The sequence below is a fragment of the Acanthisitta chloris genome, unplaced genomic scaffold (assembly GCF_000695815.1).
Source record: "Acanthisitta chloris isolate BGI_N310 unplaced genomic scaffold, ASM69581v1 scaffold9145, whole genome shotgun sequence".
Classification (NCBI taxonomy): Eukaryota; Metazoa; Chordata; class Aves; order Passeriformes; family Acanthisittidae; genus Acanthisitta; species Acanthisitta chloris.
Window position 1 is genome coordinate 1 of NW_008673173.1, and position 26,109 is coordinate 26,109.

A 26,109-nucleotide genomic window follows, 5' to 3' on the forward strand; every position below is an offset into this window, starting at 1 on the left:
ATCTTAGAGGTCTCATCCAACCCTAATAGTTCCATCATTCTAAGATCTCACTCCTTTAACTGGCAGTTGCCATTCACCAAGTCACTGAATGGCACAAGCATCGTACCACAAGCAGTAGCAGCATGAGCTCCCTAAGCATTGGCTCAGGGATGCTGGGGAGAAAAAGATGAAATGAAGAATGACTTTAAAATATTTGTCCAATTAAGAACGTGGACACAAAGTCTGTATGAATAGGACCTATATGTAAAGTGTGTTGATTTCCTTCCCTAGTAAAGGAAAAAAAGGAAGACTAGACTTACTGTCTGCCAAAAATTCATTTTGGTCTCCTTGTGCTCAATGCAGAAAACTGCTGTGTACTCTCCTTCCCTCCTGGCCTTTGCTGGCTCCACATTCACCTGGACTGAAATGCAGTTGCTAATTGGTAGATAATGTCAGTGGGGTTCCCTATGTTCTCCTGTTTGATATGAAGGATAAAACATCCTGCCAGATCTCTGCTGGTCACCTGATGTTAGCTCAAAGTGTATAAGGTGATCCTCAAACAAAGGTTCTTCAAAAATACCTAGGTCTGATTCTCATTTAGTGTATGACAAATATATTTACTGTATGATAAATAAACTCCATTTCTTTGTTTTAAATATGCATGTTAACAGACACACAAATTCATGTTAAAATAAGAAACATTACTTATCTCTCATCACACATATTTCAACTGCCTGAAATTTTTGTCCATGTCCCACAAGAACACACAAAGTGCTTTCGACAGCTCCTGACCAAGACACAGTACAAGTGTCATCTTGTTTAGCTTTAATGATATTGCTCTGGGCAAGGTCAGCTATTTCATATTGTTCTGTCAAGAAAAGAAAATGTATAAGCAATAAGATCTGAAAGGTTTCAAGCCTTCTGGGAATCCTCCCTGTAAGGATCACTACAGCAGAGTCTCCAATAGAAATACATGGCAAGAGGAACAAGTTCTACAGCATAAATTCATATTTTCAATTATTTCCAAGTCCTTTAGACTCAGAGAAATGCTTTGACAATTTCTACTGAGCCCTCTACAGAGAGCTTCTCATCAGCACTTGAAAATTCAGGGGATTCTTTACCTTTACAAGCTCCTTATTCGTGATGTATATCCAAACCTGTAACAAAGCAGCTCATATTAGAACAATGTTATTAAGTTTCTGCAAGTGAACTAAGTTTTACAACTAAACCCCTCTGCAGTGAGCCATGATTTCTGTTTATTTTGCATTTCTGTGTGAGCTAGTCACTCCCTTCTTTCCAAGGACAGAGACAATCTCTACTAAATCTTGGAAAATCTAAATCAGTTTTGCAGATGTGAATCATAGGAGTCTTCACCTGATTCTTCTACTTCTGCTGGAAGATGCCAGACAGAAACACACACATGTTAAAAACAATTGAAAAACAGCAAGAGAAGATCTGCTACAATTTGTCCTACATCTATTACTAAATTTTTCTCAACTACTTCTCTACAGTATCTTGCCACACACAGTCAAGAGCTGAGAATACATTAAATGCCAAAATGTAAAGCTGAACAGTTCTTGTCACAGTACATTATGATATGATGATAGTGCTTTTGCTGAATTGTTCCATTAGAAAAGCTATTCTAAGGGGAAAAAAACCCTGGTTAGCAGTCAAAATATTAGGAAGAATTCTTAGTAAATTATGCCTCAAAAGTCTACTAGAATAGCTATAAAGCTTGCACATATATAGAATGAAAAAAAAACCCAACAGTTTTATTCTAGCATCATAGAATCAGAGAATTTTAGGGGTTGGAATGGACCTTACAGATCATCTAGTCCCAACCCTTGCCCTGGGCAGGGACATCTCCCACCAGAGCAGGTTGCTCAAGGCTCATCCAACCTGGCTGTGAACACTGCCAGGGTTGGGGCAGCCACAGCCTCCCTGGGCAATCTGGGACAGTGTCTCACCACTCCCACAGGAAGAAAACAACTTTTTTTCCTAAAATCTAACATAAATTTCTCCTCTTTCAATTTGCACTCATTGCCCCTTGTCCTGTCCCTGCAGTTCCTAACACAGATCCCTCTGCAGCTTCCCTGGAGCCCCTTCAGCTCCTGGAAGGTGCTCTGAGGTCTCCACACAACCTTCTCTTCTCCAGGCTGAACAGCCCCAACTCCCTCAGCCTGTCCTCATAGGGGAGATGCTCCAGTGCTCTTAGCAACCTCGTGGCCTCCTCTGGCCTTGCTCCAACAGTTCCATGTCCTTATGCTGGAGACAGCAGAACTGTGTGCAGTATTCCAGGTGGGTCTCACCAGAGCAGAGTAGAGGGGGAGAATCACCTCCTTTTACCTGCTGCCACACTCCTTTGGATGCAGCCCAGGATTGGGTTGGTTTCTGTGCTGCGCTCAACCTGCAGCTTGATTTACCTGTCTATACCTGGATTTAACTGAAAGATTCAATCTACATTAGTAATGTATAGGCAAACAGCACCAAGGGAGGAAAAGAGACATTTCTTAGAAATATTTATGCAATTAACAATGTTTGTATATTATTTATATATATATAGTGCTAAAGGTAACTAGCAAAAGGAATCAGTAACTGAGGACACATGCTTAGACTGAGGAATAGGAGCAGGCACCAGCCTGAGGAATGAGAAACTGTGGAAACATCAATCCATCTTCAGTTGTAGCCCTTGTGTGGTCTGGAAACAGGACCTGAAACAAATGTTAATCCTACAGGCTGTACTCCAGTTGACAAATGAGCAGAGTGAGTTTTAAGGACTCACATTGCCTCATCCCCACAAGTTATTTGGTGCCTGGTTTTACAGATGCACAGATCTCCCTTCCCTATTACCACAGCACACGGCACTGAATTCAGAAGTTTGGTAGCAAAGACAAGTCAGATCCCAATAGATTACTCTGCTACCTGCAGATATCCTCCCCTTTCTGGAGAAAGCAAAGCAAAGCTGTACTTTCAGAGCCAGCACAGGATGGTTCTTGCCTGTAGACATGCTGCAGGGTCAGATGCCAGGGAATCTACAGACATCATCCCTCTGCATTTACTGCCTTGGAAGCTCTCAGGGGGCACTGCCAGGCTCAGGGTTAAGGTCTGGTCAGGAGCCTCAGAGCTGTGAAATACTGAGAGCTGGAAACTAAACATGGCACTATCACAGCAGAGCTGCCCACTGCTGTGGGATGTTGCTGGTTAGCAAATGCAGCCCATGTCCCACCATCAATCCTCTTCACAAGTTATTTTAAGTGAGGGGAATGAATCAGGATTCTGGTTCATTATGTGTATTCTGGGTATTTTCCCTGTTTAACAAATCAACACTCTCCAGAGCTCCACACACACCCACTCACCCATCCAAATCTGCTGGTTTAATGCAAGAGCAAGGAGGAGACTCTAACTCCTGAGTGCTTCCCTTCACACTCTGCCTTACTCTACAGCCACTCTCCCTCCATGTCTCCCTTAGAGGCTCCAGAATCAACTTTTTCAGGCTCACTGGCAGCTGCACAGTTACTTTTCCCATCAACTTGCAGAGCATCATTTCTGTTATTATTTCACATTCATGTATAACACTTAGAATCATCAAGGCTGGACGAGACTTCAAAGACCATCAAGTCCAACCATTAACCTGCCACTCTGCTGGAGCCCCTAAACCTGAAACCATATCCTCCCGTGCCAGATCCAGACACCTCTTAAACAAACTTGCAGAAAGGCTTCACTTTATCCCCTGTTACTTAATCCACAGCTCTGTACTGTTTCCCTATCCTGCTGTACTGGGCATGCAGCCTGCACTGCACATTGTTCCTGAGAACCAGTTTGGGCACTGAGCATAATATCCATGGAGACTCTCTGTCCAGCCCTTCCCAGCTCCTTTCTGAAACTCCTGTGGAAAACTGCAGCCTGGCATCAGATTATGCTGTAAATGTTGGTGCTGTATCACTGTTGCAGTGGGGAATGGCAGACTGCAATGAAACCAGGAGAGCAAGGCCAACCTCTTTCTTCAGAAATAAAGGATACAGCCTGGGAATTCATTACCAACAAATTTTAGTTCTGTAGCTCTTCTTTCTGGGCTGCATTAAAAGGAGTGTGGCCAGCAGGTCAAAGTAAGTGATTCTCCTCCTCTGCTCTCATGAGACCCACCTGGAATACTGCACACAGTTCTGGTGCCTTCAACATAAGGACAAGGAACTGTTGGAGCAAGGCCAGAGAAGGCCACAAGGTTCCTAAGAGGACTGGAGCATCTTCCCTATGAGGACAGGCTGAGGGAGTTGGGGCTGTTCAGCCTGGAGAAGAGAAGGTTGTGTGGAGACCTCAGAGCACCTTCCAGGAGCTGAAGGGGCTCCAGGGAAGCTGGAAAGCTCTTTTTGTTAGGAGCTGCAGGGACAGGACAAGGGACAATGGGTACAAATTGAAGGAGGGAAATTTAGGCTAGATATTAGGAAGAAGCTTTTCCCTGTGAGGGTGGTGAGACACTGGCACAGGTTGCCCAGGGAGGCTGTGGCTGCCCCAACCCTGGCAGTGTTCACAGCCAGGTTGGATGAAGCCTTGAGCAACCTGATCTAGTGAGGAGGTGTCCCTGCCCAGGGCAGGGATGGTTGGGACTAGATGATCTGTAAGGTCCATTCCAGCACCTCCCTCTGAGGTGCACTGGACAATTGGAAAGGATTTTGGACCTAGTTTGGGACATTTCCTGCCAGTCCTCAAATCAAAACAGTTGTTCAACTCTTTTAAAAGGTGGGTTACAACTTTGGCTTAAATATGCACTATATATTTTTTCAATGCATGTTCAACACACACGATTTTGTATTGGCTTTTACACATATACACACACATATTGCACCTATATGGAACTAGATAATTGTTTTTCTTAATGGCAGCACAATAGGCATCTTGTGGTTGTCTCATACCATTGTGACAAAGTTTTTTCACAGAATCACAGAATAATCAGAGTTGGAAGGCACCCTTGAGGATCATCCGGTCCACCTCCAGGCCCAGCACAGGACATCCCTGGGAATCTCACCCTATGCCTGAGAGCATTGGCCAAACACTCCTTGAGCTCTGTCAGCCTTGGGGCTGTGCCCACTGACTTGGGGGGCTGTTCTATCTGGGGGAAGAACCATTTGCTAATCTCCAGCTTAACCCTCCCCTGACACAACTTCAGCCCATTCCCTGGGTCCTGTCCCTGGGTGCCAGAGAGAAGAGGTCAGTGCTGCCCCTGCACTTCCTTCCCTGAGGAAGTTGTATCCAGCCATGAGCTCTGTCCTCAGTCTCCTCTTCTCCAGGCTGACCACACCAAGTGACCTCAGCCACTCCTCATGTGGCTTCCCATCAAGGCCCTTCACCACCTTTGTTGCCTCCTCTAGACACTCTCTAATAACTTAATAACTTTCTTATATTGTGGGGCCCAAAACTGCACACAATATTCCAGGTGAGGCTGCCCCAGCACAGAGTAGATATTCCAGATTTAGGGAGGGGGGAGAGGGGAGGGAAGGAAGAGAGAAACTGCGTGTGAAGATTTTTGTTTGGGGGGATGTCAGGCATTTGAGGGACCTTTACAAAACCCACATTTAAGAGACCTCTCGTTCATCTTGCAAATAGTACAAGAGCTTGCAGGAAATGATAATTATCTCCTACTACCACTTGCTGGTTCCCTATAAAATATTCTTTTAAAATATCTAATGCGTTGAGGTGTGTCAAGTAGCTTTTTTCACCACATGATGTGTGATAAACAGGATATCTCTCGTAATCAGAAATCTAAAGCACGCGGGATGTAAAGATTAAAAGAGCAGTGTTTTTCCTTAAATGAATGTAATCAATGTGCTTATTAGTTTGCTGAGGCAGAAGGAGAGAGTGGGTGGGTGTTTCAGAGTTGGCACATGTCTATTTGGCAACAGTGAATAGCCTGAGTGTTTATAGAGAGAGCTCTGTGGAATCCCTAGATTCTGCAGATTTCCTTACCAATTTTGTCTCAGATAATTAAGGATTTTAAATAATAAAAGGAAAAGTTAAAGAGGAAGTACAAGCTCCAGCTGGATCAAATAAAAAATAATAAAAAAAAAAAGAAGAAGGGTTTTTAAATTCTCAATATTGCCTTAAAACTAAAAATCAGCACTAAAGCACAATTTGGCTCTTAAAAGTAACTATGGAAAACTAGCACCTGCTTCCTCACAGATCTACTCCCTGGGTGTATCCAGAGATATGTCTTCTTAAACTAGTGATAAAAAAAAAGTTTCTGCAGCTGTTGGACCTGCAAGACACAACCCAGAAATGGGACAGGACTGAGCTGGAGACTTTCTGATCCATACCTGGCTGAAGTGCATCACTGCACTGACACACTGCAAGCAACAACCTCAACCTCTTGAAATCCCACCCTCTGCTGCAAGTATGGATAAAATGTTACAGCAACCCTAAAAGGAAAAACACATGGAAGTTGCACAAATGCAGACAAGTTGCTCTTTGATCGTGCCTTGGAATTACTGTGGCAGACCTCCAGTTGGGACAAAGCTTCCCTTTCCCACTTGGTGAGCAGGACAGCTGAGGCCGAGGCATGGTGAGCACATTGCCTGTGGGAGAAGCATTTGGACAATGCCCTCAGGCACATGGTGGGATGCTCTGGGATGTCCTGGTCAGGGCCAAGAGATGGACTTGATGTTCCTCATGGGTCCCTTCCAACTCTGATTATTCTGTGATTCTGAGGAAACTTCCCAGTGCAACAAACTGGCCATAGCATTAGTGCCTTTTTCACCCACATGAGAGTCAACTTGGCCACCACTGCTGCATCAAGGAGGAGGCAAAGACAAAGAACATCTCTTGGTTTTGAGGACTGATATGCTGCCACCACAAAGCAGAAATCATTCATGGTACCTCTCTAGCATTGCTTAACAGCAGCAAAACCAAAAGGTCGGACCAGCTCTCCTGCCTCACCTGTTCTCCTTTCTGTAGCCCAGCCTCTCATCCTAGAAATACAACTCCCTTTCACCTACAGTTCCAAAAAGCCACAGACTAGTTTCAAGCACCAGCTAGAAGTTGTGTAGTCCTACTAGATTCAAAAAGTCTCAAAAACTTGCTGAACTGATCCCTTGGGGGTCTGGTGGCCAACTTGGAAGATAAGGAGGTAGCACAGTTCTTCTCTGAGAGCAGCATCTCTGGTGCCTTCAGACACAAAGACTTGGCTCAGGGCACTGCATGAGGGCTGCACCATGAGCTGCAAGCTCCCTGCAAGCAGCCATGAGGATGGACAGACAAGGTCAGGGTGCCCAGCATTAGCAAGCTCTTATTTGGATTCTCTGCTGAAAGCTTGGACACTGTCAGAAAGACCTTCAGTCTAAAGCTTTCTACAATGGCACTGAATTGGCCACCTGTGCACACTGTTGGGTCATATTGAGCTGCTGTCACCAGCACTGCCAAGTCCCTTTCTGACCAACAACACTTGAGCACCTCCTCCCTCAGCCTGTAGCACGACATGGGGTTGTTGTCCAAAAGGAAGGACCAGCACTGAGCCTTATTGAATGTCATGCTGGCTCATAAAAGGTCTGGAAAACCTGTGGGATGAGGAAGGGCTGAGGGAGCTGGGTTTGTTTAGCCTGGAGAAGAGGCTCAGGGGTGACCTCCTGGCTCTCTGCAACTCCCTGCCAGGGCTGGAGAGAGGTGGGGGATGTGTGTCCTGCCATGGCTGCAGGGAGAGGACTAGAGGGAATGGCCTTGAGCTGAGCCAGGGCAGAGTCAGATTGGATGTGAGGAGAAATGTTTTCCCTGTGAGGGGGTTGAAACACTGAGATATTGCCCAGGGAGGTGGTGGAGTCGCCATCCCTGGAGGTGTTGAAGAGGTGTCTGGATCTGACCCTGGAGGATCTGGTTTAGGGTTTAGGGGTTGCAGCAGTGACAGGTTAATGTTGATCTTAGAGGTCTCCTCCAACCTTGATGGTTCTATGATTCTATAATTCCCATATCACAGCTCTGCCAGGCTCCCATTAAGGAGGAGAGAAGGTCTCTCCTATGAAGCTCCTCAGGCACTCTCCTCCTACCTCCAAAATACAAACATCATATGCTTTTATACTTTCTCCAAGAGCCACTTCTGTACACTTATATCAGACCCAACATTTGATGTCAGTCTTGACTTTAAGGCTGTTGCACTGAGGCCTCTCCCCATTTAGAGGCATCCTCCCACCTGGGGAGACATCAGCACGGATCCCACAAGGGACCCCCCAAAGGCATGGCAAAGCCTGCAGCTCTCTCAAGAAGCTCAGCATTTAATGCCACATCGAAATGGGTCACCACAGCTTCAGATCAACTGCAGAGAGTAGCCTCTTGGCTTGAGACATTTCCATCTGGTTGGATGGAGAGGGAGAAGGGACAAACCTCCACCCCATTTACTCTCCAGTGGACTGAAAAGTCCAAAGAAGTACAGGCCATAAACCACACTGTGCCATTATGCATTGATGGGAGTTCACAGAGGATAAAGGCTGGATCTTAAATACTTAGAAACATAAGGGCCATGAAGTCCCTAAGGTTTCACCTGACTTTGGATCAGGTCCTGAGTGTAGCACAGGACCTTAGGATATTATCCTTAGGCAAGACCAGAACAAATGTCAGCTGGAAGAGACAGGCTGAGAAAAGAGACATTTTCTGGTGAAGTACAACTGAAGCCCAACAGAATCACAGAATGAGTTAGGTTGGAAGGGACCACAATGGGGCATCTGGTCCAACCTCTCAACTCCAGCAGAGCCACCCTAGAGCACATGGCTCAGGATTGTGTCCTGACAGGTCTGGAATATCTCCAGTGAGGGAGAATCCACGACCTCTCTGGGTAATCTGTTCAGTGCTCAGTGGCTGCACAGGAAAGAAGTTCTTCCTTGTGTTCAGGTGGAACCACCCTGCATCCTTTCTCAGTCCACACAGCCATCTGGATGGAACATTTTAAATGGTATCCTTCAAAGCACGTTCCCAACTCTTCAGCTGTGGCAGTGACCATTTTCTCATGAAATGTTCATCACCCTTACCATTTCCATGCCCATCTATAATAACTAACAGCCATGCACAGAACTGTGTAGGTGAAGCACATTAAATGTTGGTACCACTCTGTGATGGGGGTGTGCAAAGCTGCTTCTATGGGAAGGTCCCTCCCCCCTCCTATTTTGATTTTTCTGCTTCTATACTTGATGACTAGCAATAAAAATGGGTAAACAGAGATCCAAGGGAAATGAAACTACATCTGCGGAACATTCAGAGCCAAAATACACAAGGTGGATAATTTGCATGCCGCATGTAAAAAGTAGTTACGCAGCTTTTCTTCCTACTCTTTACATCTCCATAAAACATAATAATGGATTTCTAATTATACATCCAAATAATAGGCAAGCTGCAAGATGTTGGGAGAAAATTGGAAAGGGGGAAAGAAACCAACCAAAGGTACAGATGTAACGAGGGTAGTGACATTTCTATAAAGACGCTTCAAGTAGTCATTTTGAAACAGAAATTTTTTTAAGTGTCCTAATAGGAGTTTTCATTTCCAGACAATTTGCTATGCCGTTAAGTGATGTCAGACTACAAGCTGCAATCTACTACAATGACCAAAGAAGAGCTGTTTTCACACCCATCACAATATGTAATTGATTCCTAACTTGGCTTTCGACAAAAGAAACCAATCGGATTTATGCCAAATTCAGGCAGTGGATGAAGTCTTGACTTTTGATGTTAAACATCTGATAAACTTTATGCTGACAGAAAGGGGTAAATGATAAGCTGCTTAAGGTAGAAACTAACTCACACTGGATGATGGAACACAGCCAGTGTCTCCTTGAGACTGGCAAATGGTGGATTTGAATTGGCTGCATTGCTGTAGGGAAGGGGAACATCCTCTGCCCATGCACAGTGAGAGAGTTCTGGCCAGTGAAAGCTCCTCCTTCCCACAGTGAAGCTCTTCCCAAACTTTGTCCTGTCAACCTGAGGGCAGCCCACAGCTGCCTGCTCCTACTCACCTCCTGCCAGGCGTGTTGGTGTGGAGATCTGGACCCCCATCCCTCATGAACCTCTGTGACATCCCAAAGGGCTGAAGCACTAGACATCATCAATCACCACATCACTGGGTGCCACAGCTTCCACACTGAGCAGCAATTCACTGCCTCAAGTAGCTCTTCTCCTAGGCACTTCCCAGCCTCCAGCAGCCAGCAGGGTTGGCTTGGTTCTCTTGGAAGTTCAGATGCCTTTGACTCACTGCTGCTGCTCTGAGCTGTTCTGCCTCCCACCTAGTTTATGTTTTGCACCTCGGGATATCCTCATGGGGCAGCTGTTTTGCACATTCCTGGTCTGAGGCATGAGTCTTCCAGAGAGGAATGTGTATGTTTTGCACACTCAGTCCATCAATATCAGCTCCATCAGCATACCTGATGCAATCAGTTATCCTTGAGGAGTTAAGGCAGAGAATACCCAGAAATCTGGCTGCTACAGAAACAGAGCAACAAATGTTTTTCCTAATGAAATTTTCTAAATATCGTTTTCCTTTCTCATTTTGCCTTAGTCAAATAAAATCATTAAGGGTTCTTTGCAACTTGAGTACAAATGAGTCCTTCAGCCTTGGAAGCACACACTATGAGAAGAAAATCATCTGCCTGTTTGCTTAACCTCTGAAATTAAATGAGTTCAGAGGTAATGCTGGGGAGATTTAGAATAGATCTCCAAGTGACTTTCTCACAGGGAAAGAAACTCTCTGAGGGAAGCTGACTGTTAAATCAGCTCTCCTAGCAGAAGAAATAGCTACCAGAGAGCTGTCTCAGGTGAAAGATACAGGAGGGACTCCCATGGCCTCAGCTCAAAAACACCCAAGGGATGTCAGCACCTGTGTCAAGGTCTCACTAAGGAACACATCCTTAACTCCTAAGAATTTAACTGCAGCTGAGTGAGGAGAAAACCAAATTCCTCTCTACTCTGCAGGTGATACAATCCGTGGGTGAACTTTGATTAAATAAAAGATTCTAGATGTCTATTAGATCTACAAGAGCAGGGGCAGCCCTTGCTTCAGCAATGCTGAGGTCTCTCCCCACCAGAACGTGAGAGCCTCAGGGAGAATTTTCTGAGTCTCACTCACAGCAAACACAGCCAGCAAACACAGCACCCAGCCTGGCACTGCAACAGCAGTTGCCTGGGGAGTTTCCTTAGCTGTTCCTGAAGTTGCTAAGATGGGATGTCCAGCCCAGGTGGAGCACAAAAGGTGACATGGAACAGAAAGGTGGAGGATCCTGACAGCCCAGCTGCCCTGTGACTGTGTATGAGCTGAGCAGGAAGAATATTGTGCAACCCTGTGCTTGTAGTCTCCTTTTTGCAATGAAGTTGAAGGAAGCAGATGTTTTGTCTCACACAGTATTGTCAGTTGTCACGTCTCAGCCTTCTCAGGCATTGCTTTTCCTGCCTCAGAGCCCTCCGTGGGGATTTTGCTGGCTAACCTCACACTTACAGAGATGGGCACATGGCACTCAGACCAAGTGTGAAAAGCAATTTATAAGACAGAGACACAAGGTGCTTTCCAAAGCAATGACCTCTTCTTTCTCTGTTATGCATTCTATAACAATATTCTTATGATTTTATGGTTGACAATGGATAATCCCTAATCTCTCTTGTTTTGTAAAATATTTTCCTCTAAAACCTGTTACATGAACACAAGTTTAACAAACAAAAAAAATCCTCCACCAGCATTGCAGCTGCCACTACCCATATGTGATCCTGCATTCAAGGTATAAGTTATTTAAGAATAAATTTGAGATGCACCACCCAAGGCTTTTTTTTCCTTCAAAATGAGCAACCTCCCAGCCAAGCAGAGGAGAATCTGGCTGGGAACTAGAAGAGAAATGGCAAGTGGATTGGAATTGCCCCCTAGAAAGATTTCAACATTCAGCTATTTGATACTGAAAACTAAGAAGGTGCCTGCTGACACTGGTTGAGGGTGAATGCTAAGCACTGTGGGGTCTAAAACCATCACTTCCCATTTGTTTGCATGTTTTGTTCTCCTCCCACACTGCTTTGTTTGTGTGGGCAGGTACATGGGCAGTGATTTATGTTTACATGTTTTGCAGGACATTTAGAAAGCTACTACAGCTGATACCCACGGGGTGCTAGCACAGCATAAAAAACATTTGCTTCCAATTCCAGCCCACTAATTCTAATCCATATAAAACATCACAAAATACTGGGAAAATTAATTTCTCTAAATACAAGGAGTTTATGAAACCATACAGATAAAATGCAGCTTCAACAACAAATAGAATCATAAACATATAGAATTTTAGGGGTTGGAATGGACCTTAAAGATTATATAGTCCCAACTCCTGCCCTGGGCAGGGACACCTCCCACTAAACCAAGTTGCTCAAGGCTTCATCTAACCTGGCTGTGAACACCACCAAGGTTGGGGCAGCCACAGCCTCCCTGGGCAACCTGTGCCAGTGTCTCACCACCCTCACAGGAAAGAAGTTTTTCCTAATATCTAGCCTAAATTTCCTCTCTTTCAATTTGTACCCATTGCCTCTTGTCCTGTCACTGCAGCTCCTAACACAGAGTCCTTCTCTGGGACCCTTATCCCTTCCCTTAGCCAAAAACGATCTCTGGTATTTTATCTAAATATTTATATGTTTTAGTTATCTATATGATCAGTACAAGATTGCTAAGGGTAGGATTAGATTGGACTTAAGGCAGCAATTCTTTACAATGAGGGTGGTGAAGAGTCACAGAATCAGAGAATAATCAGAGTTGGAAGGGATCCACACAATATTAATATGAAGGTATTCCTTCCAAACTGAAATAAGATTGCTGAAAACTAGTGTTAACTGACTCTTATTATTCCTCACTAAAACTTGTTTCTCTCCCCAGGAGAAAAAAAATAACATGAGAAAAAGACAATCCGATTCTCCCCTTCTGAAACACAGTACATTAAATTTCCTATAAACCTGTTGTTACAAAATCGCTATTTGTAAGGAAGATTCCTCATTTCCAAGTATCCACATTCCACTTCTGGCAACGGCTCTTTGCATTAGGCTGCGAACTGCACCATCTTGTGGCAAAGCAGCAGCATTAACACACACCAGGGACACCCTCCAGCTTTGCCTTCCACAAGAACGAACAGGACAAGTACCAGAAATCGATGGCATCGATATATTCCGTCTGTGTTAGAGAGAATTTCTGTATCGTTAAGATACAGTTAAGATTTCCCATCCCTGTGAGTGTTCAAGTCCAATTTGGATGGGGCTCTAGTGAAAGGTTCCCCTGCACAGTACTAGAATCAGTTTATGTTTGAATAATCTGGTTTAGCTTTCCATTCCTCTCATTCCCTTGCATTCACAAGGTTATTAGAATCATAAAACCATCAAGGTTGGAGGAGACCCATCGAGTCCAACCATTAACCTGTCACTGCTGGAACCCCTAAACCCTAAACCAGATCCTCCAGCATCAGATCCAGACACCTCTTCAATACTTCCAGGGATGGTGACTCCACCACCTCCCTGGGCAATCTATTCCAGTCCCTGAACACCCTCCCAGGGAAAACATTTCTCCTCACATCCAATCTGACTCTGCCCTGGCTCAGCTCAAGGCCATTCCCTCTAGTCCTCTCCCTGCAGCCATGGCAGGACACACATCCCCCACCTCTCTCCAACCCTGGCAGGGAGTTGCAGAGAGCCAGGAGGTCACCCCTGAGCCTCTTCTCCAGGCTAAACAAACCCAACTCCCTCAGCCCTTCCTCATCCCACATGTTCTCCAGACCTCTTCTACCCTCGTTGCCCTTGGCTAGACTCGCTCCAGTGCCTCAATGGCCTTTTTAAAGTGAGGGGTTAAATGCTAATTAAGCCACTCTGTATTTGCCTTAGTGTAAAAAAAAGTCTCATGTAACTCCCACTTGTTTTTCAAAGGAACAGGTGAATGGACTCAACTGTTGAATTCAATTTAACAAGTCACAGAAGCTTCTGGGTTGGAAAAGACCTCCAAAATTATCGAGTCCAACCTTTAACCCATCACTGTCAAGTCCTCCACTCAACCATGTCCCCAAGTGCCACACCTACACGTCTTATAATACCTCCAGAGATGGAGACTTCCCTGAGCAACCTTTCAGTGAAGAAATTTTTCCTAATATCGAATCTAAATCTCCACTCGCACACCTCGAGGCCACTTCCTCCCATCCTATTATTACTTGCTCCTTTGGAAATGAGACCAACACCCACGTAGCTATAATGTCCTTTCAGGTGACTTTAGAGTTACAGATTCTGATTCAGGTCCAATGAGAAAGCTTGTCCAGGCTTACAAAGTATTCTCATGACACAAGAACTAAGAAGAAGCACAGAGTGGCTTTGGGGAGGAAGGAGTCACAAACAAGCCAGTCAGGGATCCATACTCAGTTCCTGACCTCCTCTGTTTTGCTCAGTTCATGAGGTCTGTTTACTTGTCTCCCCCTCTTGAATGGTGCTTGGGAAAATAATGACCCACACAGATCACTCATAGCTGCTTATCATCTGTGGTGACCTGCTAGCTGCACCTTTTGTTACCTCTGAGGTGTAAAGTTTTTGGTATCATCTACAGCAGATAAGCAACAGAGCAGGTAGTCTTGCACTTAAAAAGAAATCTAGCTGGGGAGGAAGAATTCCAAGCACTACATGAAAAGGAAGTTGGAAGTTGCCCTGTTGTTAAAACCAGAGCTGAATTTATTGTTTTCTGCTTTCTCCTAGTGAGATGAACTTTATCCTCTTTCTTGCTGTAGCTCATTTCCTATGGGACAGATGAAGGACATGCTCTTCCTTGAAAGTATTTGACCTCTGTCCCAGGGAAGGAAGTTGGCAATAAACCAAAACCTTAAGCTTTTGGGTGAGTGCTGTAACCACTAATCTATTTTGGAAGGCTACAATTATAGGCAAGAGGTGGGCAGCACTGTCATCACCTCCTGCTTCTGATTTTAAAAAAGAAAAGTTATGACTGTATTTGGCAAAGAGTCCAATGCTATCTTTGTGCATTAGCCCATATTTGGCACACTCCTCCTCGATCGGGCCCCTCGAGATTTAACGGGTGGGGAAGAGTATTCTAAAAGATTAACTTGAGCCTAATCCCTCCAGCTCTTTCTGCATTTGAGGGAAGAACAGAAAAACTGACTCCTCCAGAGGGTGACTCAGAGCACCTAAATTTAGGAACTTGCTCTGAATCATTCCCTACTTAACCTAGGGAAGCATCCTGGAGACAACTGATTCCACAGGCGAAGGTTATCCTCTGTGACTGTTCCTCTCCAACATCCCCTCAATTGTCAGTACCATTCTCACTAGCTTCTCAACTCCACCATCACTTAGGTGGGAAGTTGTCACTTACCCTGAGATACCTGTGAGGCTGAGAGGGAGGCACGTCAAAGATGTCCACACACCTGGGTAGGAGCTGCCTAATTTCAGAATTTATATCACTAAGTCATTAAACAAATACACTGATTTTTCAAAGTTATAATCCACCAACAGTTTCCTAAATTGTTATTAATTTTGGTGGAGCTAAGAGGCCAAGTTGGCACATGCGCTACTATTTTATATTTAGCCTTCTAAAACTGCACCAGCATCTTCCACAATTTTAAATACATTTCAAGAAACTTGTTTGCTGCTTTTCAAACAGACAAAACGTAGTGATTGTAGCAGAAAAAAAAAAGTCTTTATTACTGAATAAATTTACACAACAGTTTTAAATCAGAAATTTTGGCAGCACTCTGCCATTCTTGAAATACCCAAACTTATCGTTTTTTCCAGGTGAACTTCCGTCTGGCTCCCTCTTGACCAGGCTTCTTCCGTTCCTTCACACGAGGGTCAACTGTTAGCAATCCAGCTACAAAACACAGAGAATTACCCACATGTTTACTGCTCCTACTGAATATTATGGATACATCACATGTGAGGGATTCAAGGCAGCCAATAACTTGGACTTTCACTAACAATATGAACCGTAACACCTAGAGGGGTAAAGACGCAGTGTAAAACCACACTGCAAAGAGTGTCACCAGATCAGGGGAGACCTCATCACCTTCTACAACTCCCTGACAGGAGGTTGGAGTCAGGTGGGGGTTGGTCTCTCCTCCCAGGCAACCAGCAGCAGGACAAGAGGGCACAGACTCAAGCTCTGCCAGGGAAGGGTTAGGTTGGATATTAGGAAGAGATTTTTTGTGGAGAGAGTGCTCAGGCATTGGAATGTGCTGCCCAGGGAGGTGGTGGATTCACCATCCCTGGAGGTTTCCAAGCTGAGACTGGATGTGGCACTTGGTGTCATGGCCAAGTAACCACGGTAGGGTTGGACTTGATGATCTTGGAGGTCTTTTCCAATCCGTTTGATTCCATGATTCTACGATCCTCTAACATTTTAACTTCTTTTTAGTAACTGAACTTCTTCACATTGTCCTTTACAAACCACTATGAAGTCCCACACTGTTTTCTATCTATCTATCCCTATTGCTTAAGCCTTTAGAGCAGAAGTCTCCAACCTTTTTTTGATCACAGTCCTATCAGTAAAACATTTTTCAGCATGCACCTCCACTGCATGTGATTTATTAATTTGTAAGTTACATACACTACAAACTCTACAGATTCTCTTACAGAATCCCACTGGATCAGGTGGGGTGCACACACCCAACTTTGGAGACCACTGCTTTGGTGTTTCCAAAGCATATTTAGCTATGTCCAACTGCTCAGAATTACGCTGATCTCAGTACAGACACCAAACTCATTACCATGTCAGTGTACAAAGGGATTCCCAGCAAGTCATACTGTCATTACTGAATAGGTGTCATCAAAGAAACATGCTGCAAAGACAGTAGCATGAAGATAACTTTGGTGCCATGGATGGCAATAGAATGAAAAAAATCACAGCAGTTCTGCCAGTAATCCAGGCAGGTACTCTTGCTACTAGGCCAGAGAGAGCATAGTTAAAAGCTCTCTTCATAACTGTGTATTTGCTGAAACAGCGTGGCATCTCATCACTGAGAGGCATCAAATCCTGCTGTCACCTCAACAAATTCCATCTTATCTTAGGTAACTTGTACATGCTAAATAATGCAAGAGAGGAAAGAAGCTCCTTCAGTTTGGCTAGTTGCTTGCAACATGTTTATGCTCATTCCTTTCCCTTCACAGCTAACCTTCCAGTGTCCAAGAATAAAACATTTTAAAACAAGAACAAGACCACAGAACCATCAACATAGGAGGAGACCTCTAAGATCACCAAGTCCAACCATTCACCTGTCACTGCTGGAACCTCTAAACCAGATCCTCCAGTGCCAGATCCAGACACCTCTTCAACATTTCCAGGGATGGTGACTCCACCACCTCCCTGGGCAATTCATTCCAGTGTCTGACCACTCTACAGATGTGACTAATCAAGTGAAACAAAACACAATCTTAGTACCTTACAGCTCACTAATGCCTGATCCAGACTTATTTATTAGTGAATACACATTCATGTTTTGTGATTCTATGTTCAGGCAACATAAGCTGGTTAACAGACCTAAAAGAGGTCATAAACAGATGGAAAAGTGCTCAAGAAGTCATCCAAAATGTGCACAAAGGATGCTAGGAAACAAGTGAAAACAATTTAGAAGTAAATGCAGATCCCTTTCATACAATACACAGGGTTTCACTGGGATTATTTACTCAAATCTGAACCTTAATGATCCTTGCATTAATTCTGTTAATTACCAGAAACACATTAAGAAACACTGAAATAATTTCAGTTCCTACCTTGCCTCATGAATTCCACCTCCTTTTCTGTCACAAAACTCCTTAAGGCTCTTGCAGTGGCTAAACGTATTGCTCCAGCCTGTGCAGATCTTCCTCCACCAGAGACTGTGCAAATCGTGTCGTGTTTTCCAATTCTGTCAAGAAACTGGAAAGGGAACAACAACTGTTCCCTAAAAAGAAGAAAAATTAAACATATACAAGTACATAAAGTTCCATGCTAAGCACATTTCTTCTCCTAGTACACACAAAACCAGAGTTAATTTTTGGGCAAAGACCCAGAAAGGCATTCAGACCTCATTCAAATCAATAGGAAATTAGCAGCTAGAAGCATATTCCAACTGCCAATGGTAAATATTTGAGGTTTCATTTTACAATTACTTTATTACACTACTTATCTATCGATGCCAACATCTGTCAGCTCTGGATATTGAAATTGAGCAATCTCTCCCTCCATTCTTGAGCTTAAAAACCACAATATAAAATAAGAATCAAAATCACAGAAGGGATAGAAACCTTATGTCAGCCTTATGAGGAGTCTTCTCTGTATCAGACTGGAGCACCTCACTGCTGAGGAAAGGCTGAGGGAGTTGGGCCTGTTCAGCCTCCAGAAGAGACAACTGAGAGGAACTTCATTAATGTATTCAGGTACATGAACAAGAAGTGCCAAGATGATGGAGCCAAACTCTTCTCAGTTGCGGAAACCAATAAAACAAGAGATAACAGGCAAAAACTGATGCCCAGGAGGTTTGACCTGAATACAAGAAAGAACTTCTTCCCTGTGCAGTCACTGAGCACTGAACAGATTGTCCAGAGAGGCGGATTCTCCCTCACTGGAGATATTCCAGAACCATCTGGACACAACCCTGAGCCATGTGCTCTAGGGTGGCCCTGCTGGAGTAGGGAGGTTGGACCAGATGACCCATTGTGGTCCCTTCCAACCGAACTGATTCTGTGATTCTGTGCACATCCTCCAAAATCTGAAGCTTCACATGAAATGTCTCACATAGTTTGTTTCCTCTAAGTTACTGTATGCCAGAGGAATTATACATGCATCCAATTTACAAATCTCCCAGGGAACACTTAAAGATAATGCTTATTATTTATTGTTAAAATAATCTCCAAACCTTTTCTGAGGGGACTAAAATTGGAACTATTCATACACTCTGTGCTCTTGGGTTTTGCATCCCATCAGAAATGGAGAGACAAGAAGCACAGAGTAAGGTTTATCTATCAGTTCCCAAACTCCTGCAAATTAGGAGAAAATGCAAGAGCCATTTCCATAAACCAGATACTTACACAGAAACAAGAACACAGCACCAACATATAAATGCATGGCATTACTTTGGCTGGAATGATTAAAGTAGAGTAAGGACACAGCATGTCACAGTGCTCTCACCTGTCCTGCAGCACTGGGAAGTAGTGCAAAATGTCTATTCCATTCACTGTGATTTTTCCACTCCCGTTGTCATGAACGACTGCAGTAGCTCTTGCAGTTTTTCTTCTACCTTAAAGAAATTAAACCAAATCTGTTATAAGGCTTAAAGATTCTACAGAACTTCAAGTGCCCAAAATGTCAAGCAAACCTCAAGACTTTCATACAGTGCCAGCTGTTTGGTTTTTAGGGTGAGGTCACAAAAAGAACAACGAGCTTTCAATATATTTTAATCAATGCCTATTAAGAGAGGAAGAAGCGTGTGTTGGAAGGAGATAAAGGTAACACTATATCTTCCATAGATCTGGACATTTTCTTGGCCTGGTGATGTCACAGTAGATGAAAATAAACAGTTTGTTGAACTCCTTCCTACATTTACAATAAGTACAATTTCTAGTAGTATTAAAATACTTTATAAAATCCTAAAAAGGTACATAAGTTTAAGAATATTCACATGGGAGAGATTAACACTTTCATTATCCTGGTATAAGCAGTAACTATGCACCATTAACATAGTTTTCTCAGAAATTACTATTTACACTTAGTTCTAAGTGCAATAGTTTCAATGTCCTTTTTAAAGTGAGGGGAACAAAGCTGAGCACAGCACTGAGCTGGGACCTCCCCAGTGCCCAGTGCAGGGGGATGAGCACTGCCCTAGTGCTGCTGACACACTCTGCTGGGGCCAGACCAAGATGCCCTTGGCCTTCTTGGCCACCTGTGAACACTCTTGGCTCCCACTGAGCTGTGCCACCAGCACTGCCAAGTCACTTTGTGCCCAACACCTCTGTCCCCACTGTTCCCCCAGCCTGGAGCTGCATGGGCTGTTGTGTCCCAAGGGCAGGACCAGCACTTCGCATACATAGCACAAACCTCTGCAGAGGTACTACTGTAAGGAAATACAGATAAAAACTAACAGTTGATATAGTCTGGGATAAAAACTTCCACTTTGTTAGCAGAGCACGTCGTAACTTGGTATGTCATTAACATCATGGGGGTTGGTCTCTTCTCCCAGGCAACCAGCAGCAGGACAAGAGGGCACAGACTCAAGCTCTGCCAGGGGAGGGTTAGGGTGGATATTAGGAAGAGATTTTTTCTGGAGAGAGTGATCAGACATTGGAATGTGCTGCCCAGGGAGGTGGTGGATTCACCATCCCTGGAGGTTTTCAAGCTGAGACTGGATGTGGCACTTGGTGTCATGGGCAAGTAACCACGGTAGGGTTGGACTAGATGATCTTGGAGGTCTCTTCCAACCCAGTTGATTCTATGATTCTATGATCATGAACATCTATACATGCAGCATTCATAAAGTAGTGACTCTCAGCACATACTACAAAGAAAGCAACGTGAAGAGGAAAAAATTCTGTGTCATTACAAGCCAACTTGAAATTATTACCTTCACCAGTGCTGAAGGCCACTCCTCGCTCATCATACTGCAAGGGCTCAATAACCACCTTCTGCAACTGCACAGGAACTTCCTTGGAAAACTTCTGTATGTACTTCTCCTCCATGTCACCGCATGGCAACGCTGCCAATTTTTCTAAGAGCTGAATAAATCTCAAATACTGTAAGACAACAAGACCACGTTAAAGGATGCAAGTGTAATTGTATTTGCTAAAACTTTCTATTTTTATAGAATGGATCTTTCCTACTTCACTTTTATTGATGACTTCTGACAAGATGACACTTTTGCACCTACATGCTGATTCAAGAACAGCATGCAGTTGCATCATTTTCTGTGTGACTAAAGACACCTAGCTCTTCAGGCAACAGGGAAACTTTTAGTTCAGAGCATAACCAACCCCTTTGCAATGAAGAATTATTGTACTAGAATTAAGTTCTTCTCACTTTTAAACAGAAAACATTGAGGAGCGTCTTAATTATTTTATTATTGCTGTGTTAAAAGGGCCAAAGGAAAAGATGTTCACCTGATTTCCACTAAGTCAGCATATTCATTTGCTTGGAAATAATTTTATTTCACTAAACTGAGTCTCTTTAATGATTATATTTCATAACATATACAGAAAATGCCTATCTCTCTTTCTTTGTTCAAGCTGAGTTACTTTAATGTTTATGATTTCCTTTAAAACTGAACAATCAAGCTATTTCAAAATTCAAGAGATACTTGACTTTAAGGGCAACCTCTTCAAATAAATTATCCTTTGCTACTGTGTGGTTCTCCTTCCCCCTTACACCTCCCTCCAAAGTTCTTCAACATGTGATTAAATACACGTAACTGTGTTAACCCATTTGTGCTAAGGGCTGGGATGTCCTCACACAAGTGTTCCTGCAAGGAGCACCAGAGAGCAGTCACTGGATATAAATAAAGGCAGGGGACCATCTAAAATGGATTGCTCATACATATCTAATAACATGATTTTTAAAAGATTTTTTTTACTTGCAGATTGTTATTAAAAGTGTTTTTTCTTCTCTTTGTTGCCAGAGTCTTGTGCACAAAATTACTACTCTTCTTGTAACTTAGCAATAGCCCCTGCAACTCTGACATCACTTGAAAACTACTTCTGTTTAATGCTAGTCGATATGATAGTTGATAGGAAATCTAATGATATTTGAGGGAGGTGATCCTGCCTCTCTCCTCAGCCCTCATGAGGCCACACCTGGAGGATTGTGTCCAGTTCTGGGCTCCTCAGGACAACAGGGACATGGAGCTCCTGGAGCAGGTCCAGGGGAGGGCAAGGAAGATGCTGAAGGGACTGGAGCACCTCAGTGATGAGGAAAGGCTGAGGGAGTTGGGGCTGTGCAGTCTCCAGAAGAGACAACTGAGAGGGACCTCATTAATGGATTCAAGTCCATGAATGGGAAGTGCCAAGAGGATGATCAGACTCTGCTCAGTGGGGGAAACCAACAAAACAAGAGGGAACAGCAAAAACCGATGCCCAGGAAGTTCCACCTGAACATGAGGAAGAACTTCTTCCCTGTGCAGTCACTGAGCACTGAACAGATTGCCCAGAGAGGTTGTGGATTCTCCCTCACTGGAGATATTCCAGACCCATCTGGACACAATCCTGAGCCATGTGCTCTAAGGTGGCTCTGATGCAGTAGGGAGGTTGGACCAGATGATCCATTGTGGTCCCTTCTAATCTAACTGATTCTGTGATGACAGACATGTAGTAAAGCCTTTGAATAGCAGAAATATGAAAATACAAAAAAGCAAAAATTATAGAGACTACAGAAGAAGAAAACTTCCACAGTTTTCACTTGGAGAGTGCAAAGTAAAAAAAAAAGTCCATAGCTCTGATTTTGTTTAACAATACAAACACCATAGAAAATTCTGTAGCAGTGGCAAAACATACAAGAATTTGAGCAGGTAAGACTAGCAGTTTATACTGAGATGTTTCAAATACATTCAGACAATATTTGTTCCTACAGTCTAAGGCTTTGTGGGTTTACATGTGAGAGGTCAGTATGTACAAGTGTTTGGTGTTTGGTTTTTGTTGGCGGGTTGGAGTTTTTTTTAAGCTCACTGTAACCTACTTTTACAGATGCAGAATGTACTATAACCAAGCAGTGAAGAACACCAAACTGTTTGGTTGTTCAACTAGACCTGGCTCTGAGAGGAAAAACAGCTATTCCAAATGCAGAAGCTACTGAAAACACTAAAATCACAGTGGCTTCTACTGCAAGAAAGACAGAGAGAATCTCCTGGGTACACCAGGATGGATAATTTACAGCAGCTACTTCTAAGTTATGACAAGTGAGCAAAGGGCATGTTTGCTGCTGTTAGGTTATTTTTGCAATGATGCTGTCCACAGGACAGCAGAGATTAAAGAACACTGCTTCTAGGTGAGAAAACACTTGGGATGTTCAGACAAATAGAGTTACATTCTCTGGTACTGTCATATTCAGGCTTAAGCTTCTAAAAGAAAACCAAGCTGGTCACATAGGCTGAACCTGCTGCTAGAAAATCTAATGCTCTTTAGGGGACTGTAGGGTGAGACTTGAAGTAGTGAGTCTCACTTTCTGAGTGAGAAAGGTCTATTAGGATGAATTGTCTTATTCTCAGAGATAGATGTAGAGAAGGACTCCAAACCCAGAGAGTGATACAGTTTGCAGGTACTGAAGAAACTGCAAAACCTTCCCCTCTCCATTATACACAGAAATACCCCTCTATATTCATAAATACTCTACATAAATTGCCCTCTATATTTCCCTCTTCATATCAAGGGGAATAGAACAAGAGATATCTGTATCAACTATAGAGTTTTGCAATTTGTTTCTGACACTTGATTTTTCTGATCACTAAGAAAAAGGACTCCTTATTCTGACAAACCTTCTGTGCTTCTTCTATCATTATTATGTCATCCTTCAGATTAAACAATCAGAAACTCTGTGCAGGTTTACCATGATACAGATCCATCGTGTTTCCCATCCTGAACATTTACCTCTTCTCTCCAATAGGTAACAAAGGTTCTAGTCCTGTTCATTTCTCATCTGTAACTAGGATAAATTACTACTTCTTGCTATTATAAGGTGTCACTATACTCCATTCCTGACTACATAATTAGATGACAAGGAACAAATGCTCTAGATCTCACAATGTTACCAGGAGTAAAACTGAATTATGTTAGCAACAATGGAAAGCTCTTAATAGTTCTGTACAGTGCTAGATAAAATAATCAACACAGGTCACTTCAGAGCAAGACCAATGTGACAGAGCTATGAACACAGATAGACTTTATCAGAAGGAAGAAAACTCTTTTAAAAAAAGACCACCTGCTTCTACACAGCACCTTTTCAGTATCCAAAAATGCACCCAGAATCATTATTTTTAAGACAAGCTTCCTTAAGATTAGAAAGATTAATTACTTACATCAGTATCTGACAGTTTTTCTAACAACATTTCTTCCAATTCAATCTTAGTCAGCCATCTGCTGCCAACCAGGTTTCTGTTTAAAATATCACATATATTCTTCCTTTAATTAACCATGCAATTACAGTTACATCACAAAAGACCACACATACAGCCAGTCTTCCTTCAGAAATACATTCTCCATCCAAAATGAACACAGATCACATTCCTATAGTAAACATGAGAAGGTCTACATTGATTTGAAAAGATCTGCCTTATGAAAGGGCTCATAGCTTCATGTATTGAATTAACCACATGAAAATCATCAGTATCAGCTATGCATTATTCATATTATTGAAGGCTGAAACTGAGCTGGATTAATACTGTAATAGGACGTGATCTTCCCCACAACTCAGGACTTACTTTTAAAAGGCTGCTGCCAGGGAAAATTTGGTTTACCAGCAGTAAAGGACAAAAATCAAAGGCAGAATGTTAAAATCAAATTCTTTTTTTGCCTCTGGTCTTGACTTTTCAGATCAATTCAAAGAACTGCACCAGCACTAAGCACAGTGAAGAACTAATGCAGCAGTGACAGCCTGTATTCTATCTACTGTGTGATCTGGAGCTGCTCAGCACAGGAGCTGCACTGATGAGAGCAAAAGCAGAGATTTATAAGAGAACAGCCTCATACAGATATGCTAACACAAAGAAAACCCAATGCCTGAAATAAATCTGTGAGATACACGTGATATGAAGTGACCAACTAAACAGAATGGCACCATAAATATACTTACCAACATTAGCAGGTAAATGTAAGGCAAAGCTCTAACTAGTTTCTTACCTCTTTGAGTTTTTTTAGGAGCAGTTTTCAGCAGCATTAAGGAAGCTGTGATTCAGTAAAACACTCCTCCTGAATAGGATTTTAAGTAGTACTACTTCTTAGCATGTATTTTAATGCTTTTCTGAGTCAGGACATGAGAAATGTTTATTCAGAATCAATGCAGGTTTTAACAGGAATTTGAAAAAGCTTCCAGTCCTGACAGACTCAAGAATTATTTACATTTACATCCTTCCAGTGAAACCAATGAAATATTTTACATGTGAAAAGCTATAAACTTGAAGTAGATCAAAATCAGGTCCTAACCCTACAGCTGATATTACAGAATGTGTCCACAATAGATTATTTTATGGGGAAATAAAACCCACTTAAAACCACCAGAAAAAAACCCCAACAACCCAAACCAAAAATCCAGCCCTTCCCACTGACCCTCTACCTACACTTAGGAGATAAATTATCCAGACTAATCTCAGAGGAAGTACCATATCCAGTGTGGAAAATAAGTCTTGAAAATCCTTTAAATTCTCTGAGCTTTTACAAACCTAACAGGGAAAAAAACCTTTCATCTCTGACTAGCTTTAGGTCATTTTTCACATCAGTAAATCCACTGGCTGAGCTCTGTAAGCAGCCAAGTTATTTTTCAGCAGCACACACCAAGAAACCAAATACATTTGTTCTCTTGTCTGCTCAGAAACTAACATGAATCTCTGATAAAATATTCTGTGGGTCATAGGACACTATTTATATCGTGAAGAAACATGAACTTCTGTTATTTAAGAAATTGAAATCATCTCAGCAAATTAATCCTTTCTCTTCCAAACATAAATAACAAATGGCTGAAATTAAGAAGTGACAAACCAACATGATGTGCAACTGGAGCAATGCATAAATCTAGCTAGAAAATACACAGCAAGAACAAAGAGAGGAATAACTTGGGACAGTGAAAAAAAGAACAGAGAGAAGCACTGAATGCCAAAAATCAAAACTTCCTAGCTGTATCCATTTCTTTCAATGACTTTCTTAATATTCTAAAATAAAATCCTCACAAGAAGTATTAAAATAGAAAAATCAAGGATACAGCCCAAGAGGAGCAAACAGTACTCAGAGTAAATACTCATTTCCAAGACAATCCTGATTGTAAGCACTCCGAAACTAACAACTGTACATCTCTCACAGCCCCTTCTGACTGACATGGAGCTTTTCTGTCCAGTGGCTAACTAGCTGAAGAGCTTGTTGTGCACAGCAGAGAAGTTAGAGATGAAAAGAGAAACTAAATTCACTTACTAAAAATGGTCATAATTAAACAAATCATAGAATCAACCTGGTTGG

At 42.9% G+C, this 26,109-nt stretch overlaps 1 protein-coding gene across 1 annotated transcript; it reads right to left on the reverse strand.

Annotated features, from left to right (window-relative positions):
• Positions 1-15,625: 15,625 nt before the first annotated feature.
• On the reverse strand, positions 15,626-24,066 carry MRPS9 (mitochondrial ribosomal protein S9; the record flags this gene model as incomplete). The annotated part of the gene is made up of 5 exons (XM_009074832.1): positions 15,626-15,805; positions 17,704-17,873; positions 19,100-19,208; positions 20,529-20,697; positions 23,964-24,066. Coding segments are annotated over 5 exons (643 nt in total), but the record flags the coding sequence as incomplete, so codon positions are not given.
• Between the last annotated feature and the right edge of the window lie 2,043 nt (positions 24,067-26,109).